The sequence below is a fragment of the Natrix helvetica genome, assembly GCF_964273705.1.
Source record: "Natrix helvetica genome assembly, chromosome: 1".
NCBI classification, from domain to species: Eukaryota; Metazoa; Chordata; class Lepidosauria; order Squamata; family Natricidae; genus Natrix; species Natrix helvetica.
In genome coordinates this window covers 335325711-335346925 of record NC_138548.1, presented here as the reverse complement: position 1 = coordinate 335346925, position 21215 = coordinate 335325711, and the positions used below count along the sequence as shown (strand labels likewise).

Here is a 21215-nt window from a genome sequence, read left to right as displayed (position 1 = left end):
ACCAGGCGAACCTGGTGGAACGCCCCCCTTGCGACGGCTGTTACATGGTCGTCCATGGACAGTCGGGCATCTAGGAGGACGCCCAAATTGCGCGCCCGTTCCATGGGGGCCAGTTGCTTGCCCGCGATGGCCAGAGATGGAAGCAACTGGTTGAACCGGGGGACCGGAAGCCACAGCCACTCCGTCTTGGAGGGGTTGAGTTTGAGTCGGTTGTCATCCATCCAGATCCGTACGGCTTCCAAGCACCGGGACATCATTTCGACGGCCTCGTTGGGGTGGTTCGGGGTGGAGATGTATAGCTGCGTATCATCAGCATACAGATGATATCCCACCCCAAAGCCACGGATGATCTCGCCCAGCGGTTTCATGTATGTGTTGAACAGGAGTGGCGAGAGAACCGACCCCTGCGGCACCCCACAAGTGAGGGGTCTCAGGGTCGATCTCTGCTCCCCTGCCAACACACGTTGCATCCGGCCGGAGAGGTAGGAGCCGAACCACGGTAAAATGGTGCCCCTGACTCCCAACCCCCCCCCAGTCGGCGCAACAGGATACCATGGTCAATGGTATCGAAAGCCGCCAAGAGATCTAATAGGACCAGGATAGAGGAACAACCCCTATCTCTGGCCCTCCAGAGATCATCAACCAACGCGACCAAGGCCGTCTCCGTGCTGTACCCGGGCCGGAAGCAGGACTGGCACGGGTCTAAATAATCATCTTCCTCCAGGTGACGTGGAAACTAATAATCATCTTCCTCCAGGTGACGTTGGGCCACCACACTCTCTACAACCTTCGCTAAAAAGGGAAGGTTGGAGACCGGACGATAATTAGCTAGCTCCGTTGGGTCCAGGGAAGGCTTCTTGAGTAGGGGTCTCACAACCGCCTCTTTCAAGGTGGCCGGCAGAGACCCCTCACCCAACGAAGCGTTCACTAGGCCCAGGAGCCAGTCGCGTGTAACCTCCCAGGATGCCAGTACAAGCCAGGAGGGACACGGGTCCAATAAACATGTGGTAGGTCGCAGACGTCCACGTAACCTGTCCAAATCCTCGATGACAACCGAATCAAACTCCTCCCAGAATGGTCTCTCAAGACTCGCCTCGGGCGTCTCCACTGGACCACTGAAAGGGACCCATCCCATCCGGATTTGAGCAACTTTGTCCTGCAGATATTTCCCAAATTCCTCTGCTCTGCCCTGTAGAGGGGCTTCCCGCGGCCTCTGAAACAGGAGGGAGCGGGTCACCCGGAACAGGGCAGCAGGGCGGTTATCTACGGACGCAATAAGAGCGGCACAATGTTGACGTTTGGCCGCTCTTAATGCCACAAGGTACGTTAATTTGCCATGTTGGCACTTTGTGATAAATAAGTGGGTTTTGAGTTGCAGTTTTGGGCACTCGGTCTCTAACAGGTTCACCATCACTGATGTAGTATATGTAATTGATATTACATATTAAGCAGCAATAAGGAATATTCACTGATGTTTTACGTGAAAATATTGTTTTAAAAACTACTTAAATTTTTGAAACAACACCTGGCTTTATAGATAGAAAACAAATAAGATAATTGTATTTTACAGCAATACCTGGCATATGGCATTATGGAATAATACATAATTATATAACTGTATTTCTGGGAAATTTTTTACCCATTTAAATGGGGATCATATAAATATTGTAAAATAAGCATCTCTCCATGAAACCAATTACAGGTTAAGATTTGCTGTGATGAAGAACAGTATATTGTTGTTGTTTTTTTAAGAGAAGGATTTTGCAGAAAATTAGTTTGAGATCTTGCCTATTAAATGAAGTTTTGATCTGGTGAATGCTACCTGTTTCAAGATTAAAGCAATATATTCAAAATGTCTTTTCCATTTGATTCAATTGTCTTCAGGCAGAAGATGAGTTTGTGTACTGGCCAAGTCGGGAAGAATCCATGAACTGCGAGGCATTTACCGTCACCCTTATCAGCAAGGACCAGCTGTGCCTCTCTAATGAGGAGCAGATCATCATCCATGACTTTATCCTTGAGGCTACTCAGGTATGTACAATCCCTTCCAGAGGTGGATCTGAAGTCTGCTTGCCATTCAAACTCCTGCTGATGTTGGTTAATATTCGAGATGAATGATTTGCAATGGGATACGGACAGGTGTCGGTCTTTGGTCACGAAGGTCTTAATATCATTTTCTTCCTTCTCAGAGATTGTTTCTATAGCATCCCAATTTTGTTTGCAGAATGCCATTTCCATAGAAAGCTATAATACTGAAGCTTTTGTAGAACTAAGCTTGAAACAACTTCTCAAACAAAAACACAGCGGGTTTGAGGTCCCTTTTTTTAAAAAAAAAGTGTTTTTAAAGCTCAATATTTTCCTTTAGAAATTTTATGATATATACTCACTAGCTAGTAACAGTCAGGCTTTGGTTCAAATGTTAATATTCCTCCTTAGTAAATTTAGATTTACTGAAATGTCTTCCACGTTCCATGCAATTTTGGAATACATGCTACAATGAAGAAATTACTTATTATTAGCTGTTCAGTTATCTCAAATCACAAATGGGTAATATGTACATTTATATAACGCTTTCTATAAAAGAAACTGAGCTCATATTGAAACTGAAGATTTTTTTTAAAAAAAATGACATTTGGAACAGCTACAGAAAAGCCAAGCTATTCCAAAAATATTTAACACGTTTTGTTATGTTCTCCAGCAAAATGCCAGGATGTCCTATATGTATGGCTCTTTGGCTGACCGGTTATCTGACATTTGGAACTGATATATAGTCTATGTTAGTTGATGTGTAAGATTTTCCTTTTGTGTTTCTTGCAATGATATAATGTATAATTGCATCTGTATTTTCACACGTAATAAATATGCGGTATGAGTGTTATCTAACCATCCTAGTTATCTAGATATTGTATTTGGACTCAGCATACAGTAGATTTAATGACATGCAACATCCATAAGAGGAATTTATTGATGCAGAAATGTCACCTAAATTTTAGAAAATAGGGTATGAGCAACCTCAGTGATATCACTATAGCAACTGGACTATACTTCCCAAAGTTGAGCAAAGAGAGGTCATAGCAACCATTAGGTGCTACTAAGAATCACCTTTTTTTTCTAGTAATATTGGGGAAGAGTTTAAAGAAACATTTTACAACACAGTAGGATTTTCTTTTTATATACAACTGGTGAGATTGGGACATTCTTTAGCAGCATAAATGAATTCATTTCTGATTTCTTGGAGAGATAAATACTTGTTCTTCCTCTTATCAAAGGATTACCGTTAAGTAATGTGGTTGTAAAGGATCCAGGGGACTCCTATGGGAGAAGTTATCTTCTGTGCTCCTCTACTTAAGACAGGGCAGTCAAAGTATATGCTGTCCATTGTGGAAATGGGAGTCAATTCTCATTACTTCACTGCCTTACTGGAGTTTTAAACCCCAATATTATTACGAAGGCTTCTCTGGGGTTTTTTATTCCTTTCCTTCTTTTTTTTTTCTTTTGCCACTGGACAACACTTTGAAAGCAGGGGGTGGGGACTGGACCAAGGAAGGCTGGTCTATAGCAGAAATCTGTAAAAGGAACCACTAATTGGTTGTCAGCATCTCCTTTAAAAAAATGTATATACTGTTGGGGCTGAAGGTATAAAATTTAGTTATTTCAATTATAGAAATGGAATTAAAATGGTCAATAGTTGGGCTGATTTTTATTTCAGGATGATTACGTTTTGGAAGTTCGCCACTTTCAATGCCCCAAATGGCCAAATCCAGACGCCCCAATCAGCAGTACCTTTGAGCTTATCAATATAATCAAGGAAGAGGCCTTAACAAGAGATGGCCCAACCATCATTCATGATGAGTATGTATATTCACTGAGTTAATTTTTATAAAGATTGGAGAAAATATAAGAAATATAAAATCTTGTGAACTTTCATCTAGGAGGGAGGTAAAGGGTATTATTGACTTCTCTATGAATATTAGAATTGTTTTTAAAGTTTCATAAATATTCTTCTGTATCCAATTTTATACTGAATGTTAATACGAATAGACTGGTTTTTAAATGTTTTTATTGTTTCATGACTTACAAAGGTATAATATTAGAGATATTTTTACCAATTTGCATTAAGCCATGGCTAATTTTAATATTCATCTAGTTTGTAGTCATTTTGCTGAGCTTGGCATGTTAAAAATTGTTTCGGAATTAGCCCAGTTAATGACTTGAGCATTTTGTCAGACAAAAAATAAAAAATCAAACTTGTTTTTAACACTTCAAGGTTATCTCTGATAAATCCATTTTAGTATTTGTTATATTCACTGAATTTTATTTTCATGTTTTAAGGTATAAGTTCAGCTTTTAATTGAATTTTGAGGAAATGTAGCAGAAAATATATTTTTTCCATATGTGTACCCGTCCTTACCATCCCTTGTTTTATTCCTTCAAGAATAAACACTTGACAAAAACTCAGGAGGAAATTGAAGGAAAATTAAAGTTGACATAGAGGCATAAAAGTTTCCATTCAGCCTGATAAGACATAGCCTGGATCTCTTAGAGGGAATAAAATTATTCTTTGGCTTTCCAGGTATGGAGCAGTGGCAGCTGGAACATTATGTGCTCTGACTACCCTGTCTCAGCAACTGGAGAATGAAAATGCTGTTGATGTTTTCCAGGTGGCAAAAATGATCAATCTGATGAGGCCTGGAGTATTTACAGACATTGTAAGTTTAGAACTTTGAAGGACAGTTTTGGTTTACAAAGAAATAATTCAACAAAAAAAAATAAGAACAATTGAAATCCTTGTATAGGTTTTGTGCACAGTCCTAAGTTCTTGTCATATTGGTTCAAATATATTATTTTCTTAATTAGGTTCTGTTTGCTCTTCAGAGTCACTTCATGTGAGATGGGTGGCTATACAAATATGATACATAAATGTTTTTCTCCTGCTTTTCTTATGGGATTTCTCCATGTGTTGTTGTCTAGTCATATGCACAGCTGAACTGTGAAATTGTAGTCTTTTTCCATTAATGGATCCAAAAGTTGCTTTGCAGAGTGAGATGGGCAGCAAATAAATTTAGTAGTACATAAATTTAATTATTATTACTTAAATATAATTATTTAAGCATAATTTATTCTCCCATAATTTACTCTAAAGGCTCTTCTTCTTTTCTACTGATAGAAGTTCCATCTTATAAGATCATTGGATTCTATCCTAAGAGCTATTCTTCAGCAATATGCATAACTTTAGGGAATCTGTAGGGCAGGGGTGTCAAACTGGATTTCACTGAAGGCCGCATCAGGGTTGTGTTTGACTTCAGGGGGCTGGCGTGGGCATGGCAGGGTCAGTAATGGGATTCACTTACCTTTGCTACTGGTTCACAAATGTGAGTTCGCACACGCCACCTTCTGCGCATGAATGGAAACACACTGAAGAAAATTGTGATTCTTTGGGGGAGGGGTTACAATATAGTTTTACAGAAATTATTTTAAAAAATGAAAGACAAACTGCTGCACCATTTTGAGAAGTGAGCGTTACACCATAATGTAAAGCTTACTGAGTTGTGTGAAGAGTTAAAAAAAAAAACACGTCTTTGGGTTCCAACTGGAATCTTAACAGGCAAAACTGAATCACCTGGAAAATCCATTCTGGACATAAAATAGAACATAGCATCATGGACACTTCTACTGGCCCATCAGGTGGCACATGTGATACTGCTGTTACACGAGCTGCAATGATTGCCTGTTTGCTTCTGGGTCCAATTCAGATGGTCATTACAGGTAGTCCTCGACTTACAATAGTTCATTTAGTGACTGAAGTTACATCAGCACCGAAAAAAGTCACTTATAACTGTTTTTCATATTTACAACTCTTGCAGCATCTCCATGGTCATGTGATCAAAATTTAGACGCTTGGAAACTAACTCATATTTATGACAGTTGCAGTGTCCCGGGGTCATATGATCCCCTTTTGCAACCTTCTGACAAGCAAAGTCAACAGAGAAGCCAGATTCACTTAACAACCATGTTACTAGCTTAACAACTGCAGTGATTCAATTAACAACTGCGGGAAGAAATGTCTTAAACTGGGCGAAATTTACTTAACTGTTTCACTTAGCAAACAGAAATTTTGGGTTCAGTTGTGGTCATTAAGTCGAGCACTACTTGTACCTTTAAAGACCTTTACAGGAAGGGCACAGGGTATCTGAGCAGCCGGCTCACCCTGACATGAGTAGCCCACCCCACTCATTCTGGTGGAAGTGGCTTATTTTGGATCCTGTCTGCCAAATCACATCGGTTATTGTGGTCCAGGAGAATTTCTGCTGTGGCTCCCGCCCTCTGGAATATTCTCCCATTGGAAGTGAAGATTGTCCCCACATTCCTGGCCTTCCAGAAGAGCCTGGATACTTTGTTCTGCTACCTAGCCTAGAACCCCAATGGGGTTAGTACTTTGGGGGTGGCTGACAGGGTAGAGAAGATTCCCACCCCGAGGTTGCCCATTGTCTTGGTTTTTAGCTTTCCTATTTAATTCTTCCAATTCTATCTTGTATTACCTTTTTATTTTATTATATCATGATACAGAGTTGCTGTATCAATAAGGTCTGGCATAAAAATGTAATAAATAAATGACACATTCTGCTTTCTTAGGTACTTAAAATTAACACCTTTTAATCTTTTTGTTCCAGGACCAGTACCAATTTCTTTACAAAGCAATGCTAAGCCTGATCAGCACTAAAGAAAATGGAAATGGCCCCATGGCAATGGACAAAAATGGTGTTGTTATGGCCAGTGAAGAATCAGATCCTGCAGAAAGTATGGAATCTCTTGTCTAAAAGGAATACTTAAAGGCACTTAATTTGTGGAATTTCTGAAGACTGAACTTTTTGAGGCCTTTTTTGCCAGACTCTAGGTTATACAATAACCCAATTACTTTTTTACACTGATAAAAAGTTTTGATATTTATTTTTGCCATTTTACGTCTTAATGGTATCCTACTGAGCATTTGCACCTCTGTTTATTTCACACAGTGAAACACAATTTTATCTAGTTTGCACTATATGATCAGTGTTAACTGCCTATAGAGATATAATACAAAAGAAAACAAACAAATCCTGATGACATTCCATGAGAACAGACACACTACTTATTAGTTGAAATACCATGATGCTTAATTAATTCTCATAAGCCTTGGCTTTACAATCTTGGATGCTAGGCCAGAGAAATATTTTTGATTCACATTAAAAAATGCTGTACCCTTGACATATTCCAATATTCATTGTTTAATTTGCATACTGCTACAGTTCTTTTGCTTTCCAGTAACATGGATGAGTAGTGTTCTTCATTTTCTCTCAAACTAGTGATCACTAGATAAATTTTGGAAAGCTACTGAAATTCAGCTTAACAGCTGCTCTGCATTGTCTGGAATTCCTCTTTTGACTTCATAAAGTTCAATGTAGTGTTTTCTATGAAACACATAAAATTGTATTCCCAAAATGCAAAGCAACTCAGATTTGTGATTCAATTTCAGATCTCGAATTTATACTTTCATTAATTCCCAGGTGTTTTTAATCACATTCTCATTTCAAGAAAATATTTTGATCATATTTCCACTGCAGACAATTTAATTACAGTGCAACAATGTTCAATCAGATCATTTTATTCCAAAAGTATTTAGCAATATTTCCAATTCATACACAATTCACATTTACATGTATAGTTCCTTAAGTTTCTGGAACGGAACCACTGTCTTTACAGTATGTTATATGATGGAGAAAAGAATTTCTTAATTTCATAGCTGTTAGATGCCGTTTTTATAGGTGTGTAATTTTCATACTCTAGTGCTAAAACGTACTGATCCATATTACTGGTGAAGCGATCTAATAAAAAAAAACTACCTATAAGATTACATTCTTCCTCTTTTTTTAACACTATTGATTAGTATGTACTTCCCAATTTCATAGTTTCATTTTTCGATACTATACATAATATTCTACAAAATAATCCTATATGTCTACTCAAAAGTAAATTACACTGAATCAATGTATAATAGGATTACAAAGTTAATATGTTTCACTCCCTTTGAAAAAAAAATCTGCTCATTATCTTTTAACATTTAATGTTTTGTTCCAAATTACTTTAAAAAGTTGTGCTTTCCAAACCATTTGTAAAGCTCAGTTGAATATATGGTCCCCTCGCATGGCTTTTATGAGACCAATTCATCCAATGGCTACTCAGTAGGAAGGCTACATATTATCTCCAGTATCAGAGGCAACAGGCTTCTCAGTTTCAGTTACTGGGGGAAATGATGGGGACAATACTATTTTTGCTTATATTCTGCTTCCGGATGTGACATTGGTACTGGTGGAAGAGATAGCCTTTGATCTTTATCAGTACTGCTTTTCCTATGTTTTTGCATTGTACAAATGAGAAATGAACTAGCTTCTAGTGAAATACAATCTTTTTATATAAGCTGAAGGTATAGAGTAACTCAGTAGATATGACAGCATTAGTTCTCATAGCTAAAGCAAGCCTCCTTTGCACTTTTGGTTGCTACTCCTGAGAGCTCCTCAAGAATCAGAGAACAGACAAGTAGATGTTTTCAGGAAAGTCATTTGATTCCATCCAATGGCTATCTGGGTTAGCTCAATCAAAAAGCAGTTTGTGTGTTCTCTGAATGAGTGAGGTTTATTTATCTCTGTTTCCAATTCAAACTAGATAAAATAATGTGCCAGCATATGAAAGTAACAAGGTATGAAAATGGCAGACTGTAACAAACCAAAGTGAAGTTGCCTCATTTAAATGTTCTCTCTTGAGCTGTCAGGGTAGAAGTGGCTGTACTTATGGAAAAGGAATCCAGAATTAATCAAAACAAAAATTTACTGTACTTGATAAAAGTAGATAAAAACTGGACTGTAATCCAGAAATGGGTTGTCAGATATTCCTTCATTTAAGGCAAGAGTTCCTACCTAGCCCATAGAATCAGTTATAACTTAGCATTCTCCTAGGTATTTGGCTGGCATATAGTTATTGTTTTCCCTATTGTATGAATTCCAATTCTAAAATGGTATATTCCAAACATTTATTAACTCAGTAAGAACAAGATCATTGTATATCCTATATCTTCATTTCTTCCTTTAAAAAAAAACAGACTTTGAATAGTTCCTCTAAAGCATACTCTAAATTCATGTAATTTTCATGTTCCAAAACATAAGTCAGTCTAGTAGTAATTGCATTAAACAGCTCCAACCATTGCTACAAAAATTATAACATAGGATCTATTATGCAATAGTAGGGTCTTCTATGTGGTCCTTGCTCTTCTTGTTATTGCAATATAAGGTGGCACATCAATACATGTTTGCAGAATAAAACTACTACTTTCTTTGAAAAATGTAAGTTAACGTAAATAAATATAATTAGAATATGAACTCTTCAAAATAAAATGCACACATTCTTAGCAGATATAAATGCCCACCCCTCATTGATAAAATAGAGTTTTGCGACCTTAGATCTATTGAAAGCAGACAATCCCCTTTTTAAAGATTCCTAATAATGAACAAATTAGTTTTATGTCAACCACCACCATTTTTTAAACATTTCACAACTAACTCTCAAGGAACAGGATGACCTTAATTCTTAATTAAGTTGTGGCAACTGTCATAGATGTGTGTGTGTGTGTGTGTGTGTGTATGTGTATGTATATGTACACACACACACACACACACACACAGTAATATTCTCTCCACCAATCAAATCTAAATCTAAACTATATGTATAAAAACAAATCTATTTCTTAAAATATATCGTTAAAATACATTTCTTAAATGTATTTTAAAAATAGGAAGATTTAACAAAGCAAGGAAAATATCCAGCAAAGTGAGACCTACACTAATATGGCATGGAAGTGCAATCATAAAAATAAGTGACAGGTACTGCTGCCCATTTAAATTTGCTATTCAAATTATTAACGTGGGGTTAAAAAAAACTGCCCAAAATTTGCTAAATTCCATTGTGAACCTTTCTTTGATACTGAGGTAAATGCATTTCATAACGTTATAAGAACCATACACATATCACACTAAAAGCCATTTGATGGCTACAATCTTTTCAATTGAAAAACCGCAGAGTCTCAGTTCTACTGCATTTCCATAAATTGTACTTCATCCTAATATTTTTTATGCCATTTTATGCCCCAACCCTATTTTTATAAGGGCCTAAAGACATGGGTGTGCCAGTCAGCTTGGGGACCCAGTGGGGAATCAGGGCAATGGAGATGGTTGATTGAAAAATAACAGATCCCACCTCCTCTCCCCCCCCACTCCACCCCTGCCCTCCCCCTGTGCCTTCCAACACTGGAAGTCTTTAAGAAGATGTTGGATAGCCATTTGTCTGAAACAGTATAGGGTTTCCTGCCTAGGCAGGGGGTTGGACTAGAAGACCTCCAAGGTCCCTTCCAACTCTGCTATGGTATTGTAAGATTTGATTTTAACTTTTTTGTTTTAACTGAATGTAACTGTAAGGCCCCCAGAATTACCCTATGGTAAGATGGGCAGCCAGTACATTTTATAAACAAATAAATTAAATAAAATTTGTATTGCATCTATTAGGACTAAGAGGCACACCGCACATCAAGGTCTGCAGTGCAACTACCATTCATGAACATTGTTCAGAAAAGTACAACTGTTAAACATAATCACAATTTCAATTGCTTCCCACCCAAAGTATGTCAAAAAAATATTCGTTCCACAGGTTAAAAAAAACCTTGTTTTTGATTTGTTTTTTCTATTTTCAGTTGAACTTTGGATTTTGATGGAAAGGAATGAATGTGCTCATAAGACAGCTTCACTACACTTAAGCCACTATTTCCTAACAGTAAATCTGAATGAGGATTGTAAGCTTAAATTAGATTTGTATCTATTAAAGCAAGATGGTTTTCAAAGTCAATGCCATTTGCTTCTTTATGATACTTTTATTAAAATTTACAAATATAAAAATAATGGAAAGTAAGAACATAAAAATACAAAGTGCAGAGAAAAGAAAAAATAGAGTAAAAAATAAAAAGCATACATAAAGAATGATTCTCGCCTCCCTCCATACAAATACAGGCAGCTTCAGTAATTTATTGCCTTCTCTGATATTTCAACAAAACCTCTTCTATTCCCTATCTCATCTCTTATGAAAAGACAAATTATCAAATCTTGCCATTCCCAATCAGCAAAAGTCAATTAAGAGCTACCATGGATAAATAAAATATATATATTTAACCTTAATGGAATAACTAACAGTACTCCATGATGTCATGCTATCCACATGACTGTGGAAATGTCTTTGGACAGCACTGGCTTAACGGCCTTGCAATGAAGATGAGCACTGTCCCCAATAGTCAGCAACCATTAGCGGAGTAAAATCCCTAGGGACTCCTTTACCTTTTTAATCAAATAAGTCAATCTTACATTCTTTTAACATGGTAACTTATCATTTTCTCTAAAAATATAACAAAAGAAATCTTTTCTCATCTCTTACCTGTTATCTATAAACAAATCTTTAAAGCTTTGTCATTTGGTGCTAGTCAAAAAAAAAACATTAACCTGAAACAATGTATATATTTTAAACTTGATCAAATAAATCTTACATTTCTTCCATTTATTTTTTTTAATCTTGATTTTTTTAATCCCTTCAAATGATGTCCCTCCAACTGATTTCTTATCATTCCTTCTTTATCTCCTCAGAAACTCCTTCATTAGTATAACTTGTCTCTTTTGTCAATCCAAGATAAGAAAGATACCCAAGAAATTTGAAAGTTATTCAGAAAGTTATCACTCTTCAGATTTAATTATATGTCCCATTTAATTAAAGATATCAGCCAGTTTCATTTGTAAATTCAGTATGGCATCTTTTTCCATATTATTCTTGCAGTCCAACATTTGTAAATCCACTTTCAGATCCACACTCAAATCAGCACTCAGCCGCTACTTTGTCCAATAAAATCTGTTCCTCTTCTATAGCCCCCTTGAAATCCATTTTTATAATAGCAATCTTAAGAGTAATTTCTGAGTGAATTGTTCCCAACTATCCTTGAATCCTACATTCAAATAATATTGTGTCATTATTTTAATAATTCTTTTCTCCTTTCATTGTAATATTTAGTTCTCTCTGGTTCCCTCTAGTCAGCTACCAAAGTCTCCTCTTATCATGTGCTTTGTTTCATTTCCCTAATAAATAACATTTCCCCACACTAGGATTTCTTAGACTTAGCTTCAAACACTTCATATACTTTTTATAAGCTTTTAAACAATCCACAGGAAATTATTTCAAGTCCATCCAATATTTTAATCCTATAACTTTCCAAACAAAATCAACATTATACAGTAATCATACTTTTGCTGTTTATTCAAAAAAAATAAAAAAAATCTTTTTAAAGTCCTTAATCCACCACATAATGTCATTCATGAAGATAAAGAAACTTACCCAGTTTAATGAAACTTGCCTTGTGAAGGTTCTTAACATCAAAAAGCCATTAATAAATAAAGTTAAGGCATTTAAGAGAGGAAGTACCCTGTTTTCCCCAAAATAAGACTTTCCTGGATAATAAGCCCAATTGGGCTTTTGAGCACATGTGCTTCACCCCGAAAATAAGCCCTCCCCTAAAATATATAAACGCATGTGCAGCCGGTCCCTGCCATTTTCTGGGGGACGGGGAGAAACATGCCCCACATGCTCCCCATTCACCTGCCATCCACGCGGAACGGACTCGCAGAGGCTGCTCCCACAAACCCTAGCTACCACGCCCCTTCTCTTAGTGGCAGCCACAAAAAGAGCAGCAGGCCCACCAACGCCAGGGCTGGCAAGAGTATGCCAGAAACAGACCTTCCAGCCCTCTCTGGATCAGCTGATCCACGGGCCATGGGCCAAGGTTAAGGGGCCTCCTGCACCTCAAAAATAATAAGACCTCCCCAAAAATAAGGCCAAGCGATTTTTTCCAGGGGCCAAAAGAAAATAAGATCCTGCCTTATTTTTAGGGAAACACAGTAACAGAATAACAAGTTGGAAGGCACCTTGGAGGTCTTCTAGGGCTGTAAATCCAGTGTCCATTTGAAGGCACTGAACCATGGCAAAAGCAAATTGACTTTCCCCCAGTACTAAAATACACCTAAAACTGCTGACTTATGCTGTTCTCAGAAGGAGTCACTGTATGGAGCACTTGTGAGCAATCCAGGCCTCTCCTTGCTCCAGAGAGGAATTCTGAGGAGCCAATCCTTTCACCCGCTTCTCTTTCTGCCATGGCTGTCAGCTCTACTTTCTATGGAGCTGTCGTCAGTCTGCTATTGCATCCCCAGAAGTCCAAAATAAATATAATTTGAAGTGGGTTTTCAATGCTCATGTAGAATCTAGTCCACAGGTGTGTAATTCCATTTAACATGTAATAACCTTCCACTTAATATTCATTCATTTTCTTTATCATTAAGCTTAATGTTGCAGGCAAAGAGATTAACAATAATAGAGAAAATTCAGGGGAAAGAGGTGCTGTTCAAGATTAAAAGTAAGAATGAACTCCACAAAATAATTTCACTGTGATATGAAAAAGTGCACTACTGGGGTTACATTTCTCATTTTGTTTTAAAAGACAGTAACATAAGCTCCAAAACAAAGAACTAGAGCAGTAATAGAAGAAAAACAGTGAGTGCCTAATTCAATTAACATTTATATTTTTGTTATGCAAATAGCAGCAGCAAAGCCTGAGCAGGCTCAGAACCATGAAGGGATACAGAAAGTTATTCTGCAAATGTCAGAACAACCATTAAAATGGGAGTTTGGGAAAGCATTTTTTTCCTCCCAGAATTATGGCAGAGCATATAGCAGAAACAACTGCTACTGCCTCATCTTTCTTGAGTACCAGTTATGCATGCTTATTATTAGGTATTTATGTGACATAAACATACACATTAATTGCATTCGCATAATTAATAACTGGAGTCAATGGAGCAGGTTGATCAAAATTTGACTCCCATTAGGTTCAATTTGCTTTAAGCACAACTAACTTCTCCTGGATTTTGTGGCTGCTCCCATATAAATGCTTAACAGGATTTAGTCCTTTACTGTTCATGTTACAATTATACTCTGCCTTGCTTTTCAGGATAGGTCGTGTACCTGTTTATGAAAAGATTATTGTAGAACTGCTAATTGATAAAAGCTGTAAATGTAAATGAACAAATAAGTAGCCTCACAATTCTTGTGAGATATTGCTACTCATCCTTCCTGCTAGACTCAAGTTCTATTCATTTGTGGGTAAAAAAAAGAGTTCTAAATGCTGATTAACTTGTAAAGCCTGGATCCCTGGGCTTTAAAAAAGTCATCTGGAATTAAGAAAACATAGTTATAACATGGATAGTCTCTAACACATGACCATTTTATGCATTTGGATGCTCACCCCAAGGTCTTGAGTTCTCTACTAAATTTCAGTATATTGAAATATCTGAAGCTCATTCGCAGTGTACAGTCTTTATCTCAAATATATGTTTTATTTTGTATTGTGTTGAATCCAGCTAATGTTAGTAACCCTTTGTATTAATTCATCAATCATTCATAATGCTTTTTTATTCTTAATCAGCTCAGAATATAAACGCAATCACTCTTAAGATGTATATTCATGCCTATATACAAGGAAGAGAAAGTATTCAAATCTATTCTAATTGGGATTATAGTGAGAAGAGCAAAACATGTTTCCTAATGCTTCTAAACTATTTCTTTTAAGGTGAAGAAGACTGATTGGAAAGTACCAAACTATTCTCCCTTTCCTTTTTCATGACACAGCACAATGATTTGCTATAAATGCCTGTTTTCTTCTAAAGTGCTATTCTTTTGTAAAATAGAGCTATTAGTTTTACCAAAGAAGCTTAATACAAATCCCTAACAAAAATAATAGTCCAATTATAGGAAGGGGGGAAAAACAGGAAATGTTATGAAATGAATGAATTAGCAGCCATGCTTTCAAAATTTATTTTCTTCTACCCATTCCCATTATCGATGCTCACGACAGTGAATTTTATATCAACTGGAAATGCATTTCTTTTTTTGTTACAGGTGTAATTCTCTACTCTGGTTCGTGCATCGTTTGAGTTTTCTCTTTGGGTTGCCATTATAAACAATACCAGCTACACCCATCTGTGTAGGGCAGGCATACAAACGGGGGACAAAGACAGACAAACCACAGTGAAAGTATTAGGCCTCAGACATTATAGTTTTAGCTATTTGACTGTTTTTAGTATTTTTGTTAGATATTTGAAACGGAACCCTTTTCTACAGAGGATAATTAATTTCAAGAAAAAAAAATGTCTTGAGTTTTAAAAATAAACATGTCTCCAGAAAAGGAGATAATCAATTTTATAAAATGTCACAACTCTCCAACATTTGGGGTGGTGACTTTTTTGTTGTTGTTAAACCTTTGAAACTAGCAAGCAGCCATTGTTTCTAAAGAACTAAGTGTTCATCTCTAGCCATCCTTTTCATTTCATTCATTTTTAAATAACAGAACTCATTACAACTGTAAATATTTTGTTGCTTGAATAAGCATCTTCTGGGAACTTTGTATCAATGGTATATAATCATAGAATTTTATATTTTCATATAAAGCTAATTTTTTTCTAGTTTCAACTTCATTTCTTTCCTTTTGTGGTGGATATGTGACAACATCTTTTATGTGTACTAAAGTAGTGAAATGCCATCACATTCCAAAAACAATTCAACACAGGTTATTTCTTTGGAACAGTGATTGTTGATGCTGGATTTTCTTTAATTTCCATTGTCAGTGTGTGCAATAGGAATTAGACTTAACCAGTCACTGGATAAGTTTATCTCTTTGACCCATTGGGGAAATGTGGTATTTGGTTTTAGGGGAGTTCTTAATTTTGTTTTTGTTTTCTTTTTTGTAACTTGAAGAATTTCCATTTTGTTATGTTTAAAAGTATATTAAATCATTCTATTATAGTGTTATTTAATATGTAAATTGTATTGCTATACATAAAATAAAGTATGGTTTTTGATGTATTTATAATAGTTGATTGATCATTTCAATATAGGTGCACAGATGCTGTGTGAATTAAAACTGACTCCAATGTAACAAAAAGGTCAACATATAGAATTAGTCTCTTGGGCAAGTGAAGCCACCATGAATCAACTGTTAGGTAGTTTGCTGTGTTTTTTGAAACATTTGAAAATAAATTATGTATATATAGCACATACAAATAAAAAACTATCCTTCATAACTTAGAATGAGGAAGCTGCCTTTTCCAGGCCTGCTAGAAAGTCAGATTCCATCTGTTATTTTAGTCATTCCTCACAAAGGACGTCTTATTGACTGAAACTGAAACGTTCAGTTTTCTTCAAAGATAAATCTATTTAAATGGTTCGCTTCTGCAGTGCACATTCAAACTAGACTAGAACAGGAATGTAAAACATTCTGTAATGTTAATTGGTGAGAAACAGTCCTCTGTTCTCAGGGAGGCAAAAAAAAAATTGGCCCTCCCATTCCTTCTCTCACTTTCAAGCTGGTCTCTGTTCTTTCTTCTTCAAAAGTTGGAAAACATCCCATTATAAAGATTCCAAAATCCTGTGCTAGCCATTGACCCAGATGGACAGGGAAGGGCTTGGCAGAGAAAAGTTGAAACAAAGAGTGACGGTCTTATTGGAATCATATTATAGCCTGGTCACTTCATGGAACCATCCATTTGCCTTCAGGACTGTTTTCACCTACCAGGTCTAGTCTGCACTTTGGGGGATTCCCTGGAAGTTCACCCTTTAAGCATTCACCTAGCTGTTCAAGGTCAGATAAGTTCATCCCTGCACTGCTACCTGCTGAAGCCAACAATGGGATGAAACAGAAAAGATCAAAAGGGATGCAAACATCTCGTCAGATATGAGGATTCTTTGCCAACCTTTATTAAATTATCTTTCTGTAGTCTATCCTAACTTTCAAGAACTTGACCAAAAATATTATTAATATGTCTTTAGCTGTCAAGTTCTTTAGGGCGACTACCGCAATCATCATTCTGAACTCAAACACATATCTATAGCACAACTCAAGATAAGTGCTAAATTAAATTACAGAACAAAACTTGGGAAAGGAGATATAACTTGTCCAAGATCTGGAGTAAACCAAAAAAGTAAAATGCACTTTTTAAATGCATAAATTCATTAATCTATTGGTCTTATTTTTATACACATTGCCACAATTCTATAAACATATTGCTAACACTAAAAAAGTAGCACTTTGTATATAATAAATAATAATTTGCTATAAGAAATGTATAAACTATAAACTAACAATTTTGAGTTCATTCATTTGAGTGACCTCATACCATTAACCCTTTCCCCCATAGTTCTTTCAGTCTTCTTAGAGTAATATAAAACCAATAATAAACATTGAAGAAAATGTATAATAATAGCAGCAAAGTGCCAGTAATGAATTAAGATTCCTTGTAATAATGACTAAATTATATTGATAAACAATGATTTTTTTAAAAAGTAGTAGTATATAAGACTAGGTAAAATAACATTTAATGCTACAGAATACTATATATAGATGAAGACTGTTAAAATAATTCAATAGTTGTATTTGCTAATCTATATTGTTACAGTTGATAAGCTCAGATCCAGTTGTAAGTGCAAGACATTTTGCTCCACGTAAATCCCATATTCTTAAATACAGTTATGAATCCTTATTTAAATAAAGGAAAAAGAAAGATCCAGCTAGTTCCCTGTGATGTATTTCAAGATAGGGTGAAATGTCAATCCACTCTTTACATCAGCAACATCATTGATGATAGTTTGTAGATCTTTCTATATATTTATTGAGAACTACAAGAATACTTGATATCCTCAAAATACATTTGTGAAAAACAAATCCCAAAGAATTGAACCATTAAAAATCTGAGTAACTGACCTGCCACTAGTATTTTATATGGAATTAGAAAAAAGTGATATACTTAATTAAGTAAACATCTGCTTTGAATTGAGCTCATTTCCCAGTGACATCTGTGCAGGTTTTTGAAGTATACTAGCAGTAGTTTTTGAGCTATTTTCCAACTTTCTAGAGTATATGGTATTTTTGGTAATCCACCATCTACATGCTAACAAGAGCAAATGCTGCTTAGCTTCACATCCAGATAGATTTAACCACCTGTCACCCCTGAAGTTATTAATTAGTATCAGAGAACAATTTGCAATAGTTTCCACCAATAGTCGCTATGAAGCTTAACCTTTAAAGATTGCACATTCTCTTAATTGTATTATCAAATTGCCATAAACAATGTGACATTTTTGTGCAATGAAATGTTAATGTCACAAACAATTTCTTAGAAAAATAATGTATAACAATGCTGTCATGCCAAAATCAGCAGAAATTAACCTGGTCCCTTTTAATTTTAAGCCGCCCAGAGTCATTTTGGCAAAATGGGCAGTGCAGAAATGTGATGGATAAATACAAAGTTACAGTCTTATATTTTTCAACCTTTATTATCTTTAAGTTTTTCTCAAATCAATGGCCCTTGAAATCCATTAGTACAGGGGTGTCCAAACTTGGGAACTTTAAGACTTGTGGACTTCAACTCCCAGAATTCCCCAGCCAGCTGGCTGGGGAATTCTGGGAGTTGAAGTCCACAAGTCTTAAAGTTCCCAAGTTTGGACACCCCTGCATTAGTACATTTAAAAAGGGAAATGTCAAGTCCTGTTATTACATTTTATTCAAGAATTCGTGTTTTCTTCTGAATTTTTAACTTATATTTTATACCAAATAAATTAAAAGAAAACATGTAGTAAAATATTAAACATACAAACATGACTTCAAATCAATAGTTTTGATTTTTAAAAGGCTAGGAAATTCTACTACTGTGGGAAGGAAAATCCATCTGATTCAGTTCCAAGCTGGGAGGAAGACACAGGAAAACACGGAGACTGTTTGGAAAGAAAGTCCATTTCCTGATGAAGCAGAACCACCAACCACATGTGATTCTGGGCAGCTGACAAAATGGAGTTGAATGGGTGGGTTTTATACCTTCTTTGGGCTTTGTATTTGAGCTTCCTGTTCCCATGCAAGAACATGTCTTTTAATATTTTATTGGCTGTTGTCAAGATTCCTAAGGGGATCGTAGCTGGCTCTTTAGGCAAAAGAAATGCAAATCCTAGGTGCTTGTCTGAACTAATCTGGTCAACCTTTGGCTTATTGTTTATCTGAGCTTCTGGGTTTCTGTGACTTTGAAGTTTGGACTGCTCTGGGGTGGTACAATGAATGAGCTTGTGTTCTGAAAGGGCATTGGGCAATTCCTATTGTGGCTAATGGCTTTCATCCTGTGTTGGATTTTGGGTGAGGGGCTGCTTTCTAATCCTACCATTCTGTCAAGGAACATCGAAATATCCTGTTTTGAATGAATTTCTGCCTGCAGTATTTGCTTTGCTTATGAATAGAACTATCTGGATACTTGTCTTCCTCTTTCAATAAGCTCTTTATCTCTTAAGTACTGGCATCTGCTGTGGGCTATTAAGAAAGATTTGAGGGGCTGCTTCCTGCTTCTAAAAAACATGTTTCTCCATTTTCCTTTAGGGAAATATAATATTCTGTCTTTTTAATATTTCCCAAAACATTTCATTCTTCTAGGAAGGGGGGCTTCCCACACTTGCAAAAAAATAAAAACCACTCCCAAAAATTGACTATATTTGCATCTTTGTAAATGAAAAAATATATATTTCCAGTGATGTATCATAATTTTTAATCAGACCTTATATTAGGAAAATCTATAATTTATGGCATCGTGACAAATTCCAAATATTAGGGACATATTCAAGAACATATTAAGTACATACCAATGAGGATTATATTAATCTTGCAGATTTTAGCCCAAGGCACAGGACCAAATTATGAGTTATAGTTCTTCCCATTCTTTTGCTACATCTCCAATAGTAAAGCAACTGTCACCACCAACCATTACTAAACTTTCTCTAAAAAGTAACATTTTTGTTGCATTAACGTCCTCTTAAGTACAAATTTCATGTTATGTAACATACAACTTCATTGATGTGTCAGAATAGGCAAATCAAACTCATTTTTAAAGAAGTCAATATCTCTTTTTCCATGTTTTAAATAAAATTTTACAGGTATAGGAATAATTGTTAATTCCATTATCACACCTTAAATCTACACTCCTTCTTTCAAAATGACTATTATGGTTTCTGTGGTGCTAAATCTGACCAAATCTCTACAGAATAATCACCTTGGACACCAAACTCTTGTTAATGAAATGAGGTTACAAATTTAAAAAAAAATAGTTTAATAGTCTAATAATTTAAAATGGGCTTTCTTCAACTTATGTATTAATTGGGTTGATACTAAGGCATTCAAAAGTAGATATTCTACCTTAAATGCCACCATTTAAGCATCAATACAGACTTCACAAATATTGAAAGTTACTCTCTGGTTTCTTGACTTTTAATCTCAAATATAGTACCTGAAATCCTAGTCTTTATTGTCCTCAAATTAGCAGCGAAGGCTTTTTAATACTTGTTTCTTTAACCGTAAATTTGTTACTATAATACTGATGAAGTGAATTGTATTGCGATACCATCACCAGTCAGGCAAACGTAGTGAGGAGAACTGGAACTAAAAAGATAATTATACATACAATACAATACAATAGCAGAGTTGGAAGGGACCTTGGAGGTCTTCTAGTCCAACTCCCTGCCTAGGCAGGAAACCCTATACCGTTTCAGATAAATGGCTATCCAACATCTTCTTAAAGACTTCCAGTGTTGGGGCATTCACAACTTCTGGAGGCAACTTCTGTTCCACTGATTAATTGTTCTAACTGTCAGCAAATTTCTCCTCAGTTCTAAGTTGCTTCTCTCCTTGATTAGTTTCCATCCATTGTTTCTTGTTCTACCCTCAGGTGCCTTGGAAAATAGTTTGACTCCCTCTTCTTTGTGGCAACCCCTGAGATATTGGAACACTGCTATCATGTCTCCCCTAGTCCTTCTTTCTATTAAACTAGACATACCCAGTTCCTGCAACCGTTCTTCATATGTTTTAGTCTCCAGTCCCCTAATCATCTTTGTTGCTCTTCTCTGCACTCTTTCTAGAGTTTCCACATCTTTTCTACATCGTGGTGCCCAAAACTGAATGCAGTATTCCAAGTGTGGCCTTACCAAGGCATTATAAAGTGGTATTAACACTTCACGTGATCTTGATT

General features: G+C 36.1%; 1 protein-coding gene and 1 long non-coding RNA gene across 7 annotated transcripts in view; one reads left to right on the top strand and one right to left on the bottom strand.

Moving 5' to 3' along the window:
• PTPRG (protein tyrosine phosphatase receptor type G) overlaps positions 1 to 9655 on the top strand; it is a 772027-nt gene extending 762372 nt beyond the window's left edge. For all 6 annotated transcript variants that reach the window (XM_081935636.1, XM_081935635.1, XM_081935639.1 and 3 more), the window contains 4 exons: positions 1885 to 2031; positions 3710 to 3852; positions 4574 to 4709; positions 6672 to 9655. In XM_081935636.1, coding sequence (XP_081791762.1) covers positions 1885 to 2031; positions 3710 to 3852; positions 4574 to 4709; positions 6672 to 6818 — 573 coding nt within the window. In that variant the 3' untranslated portion in view covers positions 6819 to 9655. The remainder of the gene's footprint in view (positions 1 to 1884; positions 2032 to 3709; positions 3853 to 4573; positions 4710 to 6671) is intronic.
• The window catches only part of LOC309383281, a 48553-nt gene that overhangs the window by 15278 nt on the left and 12060 nt on the right, over positions 1 to 21215 (bottom strand). The window lies entirely within an intron of this gene.